Source organism: Acinonyx jubatus, chromosome B1 (assembly GCF_027475565.1).
Source record: "Acinonyx jubatus isolate Ajub_Pintada_27869175 chromosome B1, VMU_Ajub_asm_v1.0, whole genome shotgun sequence".
NCBI classification, from domain to species: domain Eukaryota; kingdom Metazoa; phylum Chordata; class Mammalia; order Carnivora; family Felidae; genus Acinonyx; species Acinonyx jubatus.
Window position 1 is genome coordinate 47,930,212 of NC_069382.1, and position 12,527 is coordinate 47,942,738.

Here is a 12,527-nt window from a genome sequence, read left to right on the forward strand (position 1 = left end):
AATGCATCTCTCACAGTTATTTATTAACAGTAAGTTATTTAGTAAAACTTTCTGGTTTTAGTTTTATATGTGTATCTATATTGGTCATAATGTAAAATAAATTTCTTACCGTCAAATGACAGGATAGTTTGGCTTAGCTTAAAAAACACTGGACACTTATTTTTCTAGTGTTTTTTGTTTTTTTTTTTGGTTTTTTTGTTTTTTTTTTTCTTGTGAGTTTTCTCTGAATCTCTTGCTTTGGTCACCTGGGTTTTTTTCCTTGCCTTTTTTTTTTTTTTTTTTTTTTTTACCTCTACTCTCCACAGATTTTTATTCCTTTGGTCCTTGGAAAACAAAGGTCCTTTTATTATAAGACTTGGGTTACAAACCCAGGGCCTATAGAGATTGGGTGGAGATTGGAGCCAAATGGGGAATGCATACCTCAAATAAAAGAGCATGCATTGTGTTAGTTACATTCTTTGAAGAAATAATGGTCTGGTGATCTTACAGTGTCTCTTGCAATATTGGAAATACATTTTTAAGTGAGATCTCTAAATTTTAAAATATTGGTAGCTAATCCACAGTTTTGTTTTTTTTTTTAATTTTTTTTTAATGTTTGTTTATTTTTGAGACAGAGCATGAACAGGGGAGGGGCAGAGAGAGAGGGAGACACAATCTGAAACAGGCTCCAGGCTCTGAGCTGTCAGCACAGAGCCCAACGTGGGGCTCGAACTCACAGACCGTGAACCGAAGTCGGATGCTTAACCGACCAAGCCACCCAGGCGCCCCTAATCCACAGTTTTAAACACTGTAAGCCAATCAAAACATATCTGCGAGCTGTATTTGGCCCAAGAGCCTCCAGTTTACCACCTCTTTAGGCCAGTCCCCACATTCTTTCCTAATTGGAACAGGTTGCCTCAACAACATCTATCCAGCCAAAATATTTTTTTCCTAAGTTTGAAAATAGTGGGGTGATGCTTTAGGTGTGAGGACAAGTGAATATATTAACCTCACTCACTGCCCAAGTATAGAGTTGTTGGATATAATATACTGGTAGCTGACTTCCTGTGGAACTGTGAGATTCAAGAATAGAATCTTCTTATTTGCTGTGGCGTTACAGGGATTTCTTTATGCTTAGGGTAAGCATTGCCCTAAAATTCGGTAAAGCAAAAAATAAAAAAATAAAATCACTTTTTAAGAGTTAAGTCAACTGCTATTCTTTACTGGTTACCTTGAGTAAGTTACTGATCCTCTCTGAGTGGGCCTCCGGTTTCTCATTGTTCTGAGCCCTATTGCTTCATTAAGTTATTGTCAATAGAAGGCATTAAAAATTGCAAGGTGCTCTGCAAATGTTATAGACATAGCTGTTTTCATCGTAATTTCTCAGACATTTCAATTTATTAAATAATGTTTATTAACTTTTATTTCAAAGATCTTTAGTTGAACAGTCTTCTGTGGGATCCATCATATCTGCTAACCTCTTGAAACAGATCAATACACAGAAAAGTACTAATACTAGAGATACAAATAAAGAAACTAAAGACCAGCTCATCATTGTGAGTAAATTTAAAAGCTCCTCCTGTATGTGGCTCTCATGTAGAACATGAAGGCAGACATGTTGTCTTAGCAGAGTTAACATGGTTTATAGACATTCTGAGTTGTGTATATGCCAGCTTTGTTGTAGTGGTAGCATTTAAACTAGTCAAGTAGATTTTCAAACTGATAGTGTTGGGCAATGTGTTATGAGATAGAATGGAAGTTAATAAGCCATGACAGTGAATATTCCTGACTTTTCTATATTTATGAATTTATCTGTGCTTTTCTGAACTTTTATTATGTACTGTATTTATTTTTTATCAACTTTTGGGGCAAAGAATTTTAATATTCCTAATCATTTAAGGAAAAACACTATATAATGAATATACAAGTCCTAGGATTTTTGCCCTGCCTCTTTGAAACAAGGCTTTTTCAGGTCTCTTCATTTAAGAGCTTAATAATTATGCTCTCTTGTTCATCTTAGCCATTATCTTTATGATTTGATTTGATTCCTTCTTAGAACTATGGGTCAAGCGAAAGAATCTTGATTTTTTTTTTATACCATCAAAGAGACCATTTCACTTCTTGCATCAGTTTATTGCATTTTTAGGTCTCATTCCATTTTGTTTAGGAGGTGGAGGGAGGGACATAGTAACCAGACTTTCATTTAGTATTTCACTTGTGCCAGCATAAAAGAAAAATAGGGAGAAATTTGAATGAATGGCTACATGAACTAAATATAGAGCTATTTGTGATGTGTTTAGATGGACTTGTTCTTTTCCCAATTACAGGACGCAGGTCAGAAACATTTTGGAGCCACCATGTGTAAGTCCTGTGGCATGATCTACACCGCATCCAACCCTGAGGATGAAATGCAACATGTCCAGCATCACCACAGATTTCTGGAGGGGATCAAATATACAGTAAGTCAAAAACAGTCTTTCAATTTGTTCTAAAAGTAAAACTGCTTTAAAAGGTACATATCTTTTGCTTAAATATTGGAAGATCTGTATCTTTAAATATCATCTACAGTTTTGTTGTCTTAATATTTGAGGCTGATGGTACTTAAAAGCTAACTTCAAAAAATTTTCTTTTTTAACATTTATTTATTTTTGAAAAACAGACAGGGTGTCAGCATAGGAGGGGCAGAGAGAGAGGGAGACACAGAATCGAATCAGACTCCAGGCTCTGAGCTGTCAGCACGGAGCCCAACATGGGGCTTGAACCCATGAACTGCGAGATCATGACCTGATCCAAAGTTAGATGTTTAACTGACTGAGCCACCCAGGCGCCCCAAGAGCTAACTTTTAATAAAAGTGCCATATCAGACTTTCTATCCTGATATAAGTGTTGTTCTAGGTTGAGTGAACACCCTTCATCCTTAACTCTAGCCTTTTGAGCGGAGCTGCACAATTAGGATATAAAACTCAAAGACTTGAGCAGACTCTACTTCCCCATACCTCTTCACGTTAGTAGGAGTATTTGTAGATAGGGTTAGAAAAACCGCTTTTCTGTGATTTCTCCAGGCTTTTTCTTTTCTGAAAGGAGAGATTCCACCTTTTCATCAAGCACCTTTCTAGTATGATGCATCCTGTTGTCCTTTATGTTCTACCTGCTATTCAAATGCATTTCTTTTTTTTTCTATAATATTTTTAGTGTGGTTTATTAAACCTCTGCTTATCCTAGCCCTCTTCTACCTTCCCACTCCTAATAATTCATCATTTTTTCTCTATATTCTTATGAAGTCCTCTTAATTGACTTTCCATTATTTTATAATAGATAATATAAATGTCTCCCAGCATGTAGGGTGTCAGTCAGTCTCTTGAGGACAGGTACTTTATTTCAGGCATCTTTTACTTCCCTTCCCACATTCCTTTAGTCAGATTTTGTCCTTTTTCGCATCATTCATTGTTCATCTTTTTGTCCTCTCTAGACCAAATTGTTTAATGGTTTTGTGTGTGTGTGTGTGTGTGTGTGTGTGTGTGTTTTCTCTCTCTTCAGATTAAACTGAGTTTTTTTTCTTTCGTCAGGGCTGGAAAAAAGAACGTATAGTAGCACAGTTTTGGGATGGGAAAATTTTGTTGGTACTGCCACATGATCCGAGTTATGCTATCAGAAAGGTATGGAACATTAGTTTCTTAATCCTTGTTCTCCTACTCCCTCTCCTGTCACCAAGAATTCAACCCATGTTGAAGTGTAAAACCCCTTTGCTGATAGCTAATTCATTCTGGTGATTCTGGTTCTCATGCAGGCGTCAAATTCATAGTGGTTTATACAAAACTAAATTTAGAATTACAAGATGAAGTGACAGTCAAAGATTTAAGAGAACAGATAAGGCTCTATTGCTTATCTTTTACCTTCGTCTTCGCTTGTGAAAGATAAACTAAATTTTTCAGTATTGAGAAATTAATGACCCCAGAGTCTCTCTCTTATGTTGTTACTGCGTGTCTCATGGGCTGGATGTATTCAGTGCACATTGAATAAAGCTGAAACAAAATCTGTTTTGGCACTTCCCACCCCTTACTCCCCCTAGGCATCTGCATTTCTTTCTGCTGAACGTGCTCTTTAAAATAGGATTTTCAAACTCTGTTTTCAAAGTGGCAGATACATGCATCAGTAGTAAAATAATTTTGGGGGTGTGCAAATTTAGGAAATAGAAGTAAAAGGTACACATTTTCTGTACATAAATGTATATATAGTTTCTGTTCTTTTTAAAACAAATGAATCTCTTTTGTTTTTTAACATCATTAGGTAGAAGATGTCCAGGAACTTGTTGATAACGAATTGGGCTTCCACCAAGTTGTTCCCAGATGTCCAAACAAAACCAAGACTCTTCTCTTCATATCTGATGAAAAGAGAGTAGTTGGGTGTTTAATTGCAGAGCCCATCAAACAGGTGTGGTATATGTCTTTTAAATTATTGGCATAATGTGTGAGCAAAATAAAGTAATTGGGTGAAGACTTCAATAAGCAGTTGAGAATGCTACCATTGATGGGGTGCCTGGGTGGCTCAGTTGGCTAAGTGTCCAACTCTTGGTTTTGGCTCAGGTCATGATCTCGTGTTTTGTGAGTTCAAGCCCTGTATCGGGCTCTGCGCTGACAGTGTGGAGCCTGCTTGGGATTCTGTCTCTCCTCTCTCTGCCCCACCCCTGCTCATTCCCTCCCTCCCTCCCTCCCTCTCTCTTTCTCTCTCTCTCTCTCTCTTTAAATAAATAAACTTAAAAAATAATAATAATAAAAAAATGCTACCATTGATGACATTTTCCCCTGCTAAAGTATCCTGGACCATATAGATAATTGAAGTCATTTATTTCTATTATATTTGGTATTTTGCCATATATAAAAAGCAGGATTAGTAAGTCTGTCCTGTGTTCATGTAGTCATTTCCATACCTGGACTAGTGATTTTTAAATAAGCAAATCTGTAGAGCCCAGATATTGAGGATGTGGCTTAGTGCAGGTTAATATATTTGGCAAAATAATTATTGTCCCTTAATTAGAATCTATTTTAGGTACTAATGAGCAATGTTCTGGAAGAGGAGTTGGCAAACTTCAGCGCCTGGGCCCTGTGTGGCCCACCACTTGTTTTATAAAGTTTCATTAGAACAGAGATATGCTTATTTATTTCCATATTATCTGGTTGTTTTTGTAACAGGTATAACAGATCACATGGCCCAGTGAACCTAAAATATTTATAACTTGGCCCTTTACAGAAAAAGGTTGCCAGCTTTTTTTCTAGAATAGAGAGAGTTTTTGCCTTCAAGGAGCTTATAGTATAATCTTTAGCTAAGGAGAATTATAGTTCAGAGGTGTTCTTTTTACCTGACTTTATAGGATCCCACACTTAGGTCTCCTTCCTTTTAAAAATATTTGATTTCTCAATACATCTGAAAATGATACTAGCATAAATTTTTTACCTTTGTGTAAGTGGTTCCCTTTCTCCCCTCATTTCTACTATCTTTATTACTCTTCCTTATTTTCTCTTTTTTCACCATATATACATATACATATACATACATATATACATACATATATACACACACACACACACACACACACACACACAATATAGTGTCCCTCGTGTGTTTATCAGAAGCTGGAGAGAAAAGCAGCTGATTTGTATTAGTAGTCAATTTGGCCTTTTATTCTAAAGAAGTAGACTATTTATGTAGTGATAATAAGCAAATACAGCTAAATAACATATATTCTCTTCTACTTTTTCGTATTTCAAGAGCAATGTTTTCTTGATGGTAGTTAAAACTTAAGTACCCACCTATCAGAGCAGCTATATTAAAAAATAGTGACAAGGCACCTGGGTGGCTCAGTCGGTTGAGTGTCTGACTCTTGATTTTGGCTCTTGTCACAATCTCAGAGTTATGGGATGAAGCCCCATACTGGACTCCACGCTGAGTGTGGAACCTGCTTAAGAGTCTCTCTCTTCCTCTCTGTCTCTCAAAAAAAGATAAAAAATAGTGACAATATCAAATGCTGGCAAGGCTGCAGGGAAAACTAGATCTTTTAGACATTGTTGGAGAGAACATAAAATGTTAGGACTACAAAATGTTTGACAGTTTCTTAAAAAACTAATCCTACATTTATATGACCCAGCAGTCCACTTCTGGTTATTTATCCCAGAGAAATGAAAATCTACTCTACACAAAAGCCCATTCCTGAAAGTTTATAGCAGCTTTTTTGGTAGTGGTCAAAGCCTAGAAACAAAGAAACTGTTCTTCAGTAGGTGAATGATCACTCAAACTGGTACATCCATTCAATGGAATATTAGTCAGCAATAAAAAGGAACACACTGTTGATATATGCAACAACTTGGACAGACGTCAAGGGCATTGTGCTAGTGAAAAAAGCCAATCTCCAAAGACCACATGATGTATGCTGCCATTTATATGACATCCTCAAAATAACAGAATTATAGAGTTAGAGAATAGATTGAGGTTGCCAGGGCTTAGAGATGGTTGAGGGAAAAGGTGGACATTATTACACAGAGACAACAAGAGAAAGATCCTTGAGATGATCCAGTAGCTCTGTATGCTGGTTATGGATACAGATGTGATAAGTTGTTCCATGACATGGGAATATATGCAAACATTATACCTATGTTAAACCCTTGGTTTTGGTATTGTACTGCACCTATAGAATATATAATCATTGGAGGAAGCCAGATGAAGGATACATGGATCCTCTGTACTATTTTAAAGATCCTTAAATACCACCCAGATTTCATAGTTAATATGCAAAAATCTTTAGTGTTATCATTTTTTTTAGGATATCATAAATAAATGCAGTTTAGACTGGAGAGAATGGGAGAAGTTTATGTACTATATTAAAAGTAAGTCTGATTTTTATAATTTTTTAATCAATAGAAGAAGGAAGTTCCATAATGGTATGTAATCCACTGGAATATGGGAATATCTCAACACCAGTATTTTTTTAAGCATTGTGTGACCATATTTATTTATTTTCAGAGAAAGAGAGAGAGAGGGAGCTTGCACACGGGGGAGAGGCAGAGAGAGGGAGAGAGGGTCCCAAGCAGGTTCTGCCCTGACAGCACAAAGCCCAATGCGGGGCTTGATCTCATGACCTGAGCCAAAATCAAGAGTTGGATGCTTAACCGATTGAGCCACCCAGGTGCCCCCATGCATTGTGTGACTATAAGTGGATAAGAATCTAGGAAGTATCAGAATTTTAACATTTTTGGTGAAGGTAGTAATAAGATTAATTTTAGATACTTAAGTCTTGTTTGAGGAATGTGAACTCAACTGTACTATTTTTTTACAAAGAAATGTGAACTCAACTGTACTATTAGCTCTAGATGCGTCTGTATTATCATTGTAGGCCTTCCGTGTCCTGTCCGAACCAACGGGTCCAAGCTCTAAAGAATGTCATCGGGCTTGGCAATGTTCAGATGTACCAGAACCTGCAGTTTGTGGAATAAGTAGAATCTGGGTCTTCAGACTGAAACGAAGAAAGCGCATTGCAAGACGACTGGTGGATACTCTCAGGTAAGAAATAAAATAAAATAAAATGGATCTAGACCCAGATTGGCTTTCCCAGAACCTTTCCTGGTTTATGAGTCAAAGGGAACGATGTTATAAAGACACTTATGTTTAAATACTGCCAAAGTCAGGCTAAGGCCAGCAATGGCACTGGAAAACAAACAAACAAATACACTAGATGTACTCAGTTTAGGGCACAACATTCCAAATGTGAAACATTGTAGCCCAGTGCTTATTAAACCACCTGTGGTGAAAGACTAGTTTAATTGCACAGCAACACTTTAATAAAATGAAAATGAATTGCTAGAAAATGAAATAGGAAAACAAAAAAATGAGACATACAAGTCCCCATTTTTATTAGATTCAGCAGATGTGAAATTTAACATTGCAATAAATATAATTTATACAAACAAAATACAGGCTTAAAAAAACTACAGAAATTGTACATTCATTGTTCATTGACTACTGTGTGACTCGGTAATTGATGAAGACTTATAAATCTAACTAAATGTAAAAATGAGTTAGCCAGGCAACCCACAAAATGGGAGAAATTCATCTAATAAGAGTCCAGTATAACCAGTATATATAAAAGAACTCTTCCTATACAACAATAAAAAGACAATTGGCCCAATTAAAGATGGGCAAAGGATTCCAATACACAGTTCTTCTTTGAAATACATATGGCTGCCACCAAGGATTCGCAAACTAAAACCATGATGAGATACCACTTCATACTCACTAAACTGTTAGTGATATGACTTACTTGCTTGTTAACATACCTGATCTAGGTTGGATGGATGAGTTTCGTTTCACAACACTTACTCTCTCGACCTCTATACTTAAGAGAACAGGTTACAATCCAGGGACCATACTTTGAGGAGTGATCTAGCCTTGTGAGTCCTGTACGCTTTTTAGGAAAGAACACCCAAGACCGCTGTGGGATCCAGTGTTGCGCCATAATCCTAGTCACCTGCACATACCTTATAAAGGCGAGTAGTGAGAATTAGTGTCTATAATGATTTTATTTGATAGTTAATTATGAAAAATCTCTATTTTTTTGAATGTTTATTTTGAGAGAGAGAGAGAGAGAGAGAGCATGAGCGGGGGAGGGGCAAAGAGAGAGGGAGACACAGAATCGGAAGCAGGTTCCAGGCTCTGAATTGTCAGCACAGAGCCCGATGTGGGGGCTTAAACTTGTGAACTGCGAGATCTTGACCTGAGCCAAAGTCGGATGCTTAACCAACTGAGCCACGCAGGTGCCCCGAAGTACCTCTATTTTTTATATTTTATGTTAAATATTTTATACTAAGAGATACAAATTTGGCATGGGAAATACCAGTATCTAACCTAGTTCCACCAGGCAGTAGTCCAATGCTTCTCAAACTTGAAAGTGCATATGAATCACCTGAGGATCTTGTTAAAATGCAGGTGTGATTGAGTAGGTTGGAGTGGGGCCTGAGATTCTGCATTCCTGATATGCTCTCAGGTAGTGATGAGTGTAGATCATACGCTGGGTACTAAGGCAGTAAGTAGGTTATCTGTAAGCAGAAGTTTCCCTTAAAGGAAAAATAAAAACACATGCATCTGAGAATGAACACATCTCTTCTCACATCTGTGAGTTGAAATACAGGTAACATAAGTGGCAGCTATCCTGTAGAGGGGCCTTAGGCTTCATTCTCTCTGGTTTATACAGACAACATATGTTTAAATCCTTACAAAGGTAGAATATCGCCCCTAGTTGTTTTACGTAAGAAGCAACAGAGGCTCACCAGGGATTATTAGTACACATTTACACAGGCTAGTAAAAGGACAGTTAGGACTCAAACCCACAGATCTCATGTTCTTTCTATAACTGATGTCACTTTATAAGTGAGACAGTAAGCTCTATTTAATCAAACCAGTATTTTGCTTTAGATTCTAGTAAATTCAGCCATAAACTTTGTGTGAAATTATATAGTATACCATATACTTAAATCTTAACTTCTAATTGAATCCAATCTTTAATTTTATATTTTTAAAATTTCAAACCTGTGGGGTACCTGGGTGGCTCAGTTGGTTAAGTGTCCAACTTTGGCTCAGGTCATGACCTCACAGTTGATGAGTTCAAAGCCTGTGTTGGGCTCAGTGCTGACTGCTTGGAGCCTGGAGCCTGCTTCGGATTCTGTGTCTCCCTCTCCCTCTGCCCCTCCCCGCTTGTGTTCTGCCTCTCTCTCTCTCTCTCTCTCTCTCTCTCTCTCAAAAATAAATAAAACCTATAAAAAAGTGCAAGAATAGAAAAAGAAGCCCTTATTTACCTTTGCCCAAATTCATCAAGTTTTAACATTTACTTTCTTCTTGAATTATTTAAAGGTAAGGTATGTATATTACGCCCCTTTAGTACTTCAGCGTGTATTTCTTAAGTCCAAAGATCCTTCCTCATGTAAGCATACTTGAGTTATCAAATACCGGGTATTTAGTGTTGATGTAATCCTTTCCTCTACTGTATGGTCCATATATCAGTTTTGTCGTGTGTCTCCACGTCCGTCATAGCATTTCTTTTTCCTGTCTAGATCACATTGCATGTAGTTGTCTTAACTCTTTTGTCTTCATCTCCTTTCTTTCTCTTTCTCTCTCCCTATCTCTGACCCTCCCGTATACTCTCTCTCTCAAAATAAATAAACCAAAAAAAAAGTGCTTAAAGAGATCAAAATTATATATTTGGACTGCTTTAAAATACGTATGCTAACATTTAATCAGAATTTTAAATTAGTTCCATTGTTAACTTGTCTTTTCCTCTTTTTTAGGAATTGCTTCATGTTTGGCTGTTTTCTCAAGACTGATGAAATAGCATTTTCTGACCCAACACCAGATGGCAAGTTATTTGCAACCAAATACTGCAACACCCCTAATTTCCTTGTATATAATTTTAATAGTTAAAGCCAGTCTCTACTATAGAACAGTTACTGTGTGGACGATTTCAGACAGCCCCATATCCTATAATAGGAACTATTTAATAGATACCAAAATAAAAATACTAAGACACACATATATACACATAAACCTGTATTAGTTTTATTTCTTATGAATCAAAAAGTGAGGGATAAATTTGTTGAAAAGTATCTGGGGACTCAAAAAAAGGAAAAGTCTGGATAATATATACTGACTAGCATTGGAATCCTTAATTATGAAACTTGATAGCTCTAACTGGAAAATGACATGCCTCCTTCATCAAAACATTGACAAAGCAAGGTGGTTTCCACAGAAATGTGACCATTTCTCTCTTATGAAGCACACTTTTGCACAGGGATTACCTCATGCCCCATCAGAAGCAAATAAAATTTAAAGATAGGCAAATAAGTTCCATGCCCAATCTTTAATGGTAATTCCCAAATTCTGTACACAAAATTTTTAGTTTATAGGTTTATAGGTATTGGCTGTAGTTGAAACTGAGTTTCAAAATATTTAGCAAGTGTTTCGAATTTTTAATTTGTAATAGGGCTTTCCCATCTTTATGGTAAATAAAGAATGAGCAAAATTTCCATATCCTTTGATGTAGAACAGAATTCTGTAGCTTAATGTTTTAATCTTTTTGCAAATCATATCAATCAAGACATACTTGTCATCAGATCCAATTAAAATTAACCGTAGTAATTGCACTATTGTCATTTCATTCATTTCAGTGTGAAAATGCTAACTGTACTAATCTTTAGTACACTTGTTACTGGGGATTGATGTCATTAACACAATAGATGCCCATTTCGTTTAGATGATTCATATGGTTACATTTTTAATATTTTTGCATGTTTAAAATACATCTTGTTCTGAGACATCTGGCGAAGGTGGTGACAAAATGAATAGTAATATAACTATTACTATTTTATAGTAATATAACTGAGGTTAGTAAATGAATATATCTAGGCCGGAGAATTCGTGATAACATTATGTAAATACACCTCCATATGCACACATTTTTCTAGTATAATTCTTGGATACTTTCTTTGAAGAGCAAAGAATTACTCATATTGTTTTGATTCTAAAAATCACTTAACTGCTGTCTGGTGGTAAGATGCTAGGGAAGTAGTTTTCCAGGTTATAACTTGGTAGAATCTGTTCACGTGCATTCTTTTATTTGCCTGTAAGGTAACATGTTTCCAAAATTTAAAAGCCTGCATTCCAGAAAGAATATGGAAGTGTTAAGATGTAATTTTGCAAACATTTTAATGCTGTTTTCTGCACTGCTGTTTTTGTTTTAAATATTTTATTTAAAAATTTTTATTAACATTATTTTGCTTGCTCAGTGCTTTTGTGATGAATCAATTAAAATTCTTCTCAATATTCTCTGTCTATTTTTTTATACAACCAAATGTATTGATTTTCTTTCTGTATTTTTGTGATTATAAAAACAGTACATGCTCCTTGATTCCAAAAACCAATCACTGAAAATATAGCCAACACAAAAACCTGCACACTGGATGTTTATAGCAGCTTTATTCATAATTGCCAAAACTTGGAGGCAACCAAGGTGTCAGCCACAAAAAGGCACATAGGAAACTTAATATTACTGAGTGAAAGAAGCCAATGTGAAAAGGCTGCAGACTGTATGATTCCCACTGTATGATAATCTGGAAAAGACAAAACTGGAGACCGTGAGAAGCTCAGGAGTTCGAGGGGAGTGGAGGATAACTAGGTGGGGCACGGGACTTTGAGGGCAGGGAAAGTACTGTGCAGGATACTGTAACGGGTCCATCTCTAACGTTGTCCAAACCCATAGAACAGACAACACCAAGAGTAAAAAACTCGATTTGTCAACGTAGGTTCATCAGTTGCAACAAGTGTCCCTAGTGGTGGGATGTTGGTAGTTGGGGGCCATGCATGTGAGGGGCAAAGGGTTTGTGTGGTAAATCTCTGCTTCCTCTGATTTTGCTGTGAACTTAAAATTGCTCTAAAAAAAAATTGAAAGCTTCAAAAAACAAAACAAAAAAACCAAGGAAAGCCTGATAAATTATCATAGCCACAGAGACACG

General features: G+C 36.5%; 1 protein-coding gene across 1 annotated transcript in view; it reads left to right on the forward strand.

The window, feature by feature from the left end:
• ESCO2 (establishment of sister chromatid cohesion N-acetyltransferase 2) overlaps nucleotides 1–11,838 on the forward strand; it is a 29,459-nt gene extending 17,621 nt beyond the window's left edge. Inside the window, exons 6-11 of the mRNA XM_015070183.3 lie at nucleotides 1,412–1,535; nucleotides 2,307–2,438; nucleotides 3,546–3,635; nucleotides 4,267–4,410; nucleotides 7,364–7,530; nucleotides 10,308–11,838. Coding sequence (XP_014925669.2) covers nucleotides 1,412–1,535; nucleotides 2,307–2,438; nucleotides 3,546–3,635; nucleotides 4,267–4,410; nucleotides 7,364–7,530; nucleotides 10,308–10,440 — 790 coding nt within the window. The 3' untranslated portion in view covers nucleotides 10,441–11,838. The remainder of the gene's footprint in view (nucleotides 1–1,411; nucleotides 1,536–2,306; nucleotides 2,439–3,545; nucleotides 3,636–4,266; nucleotides 4,411–7,363; nucleotides 7,531–10,307) is intronic.
• Nucleotides 11,839–12,527: the final 689 nt, after the last annotated feature.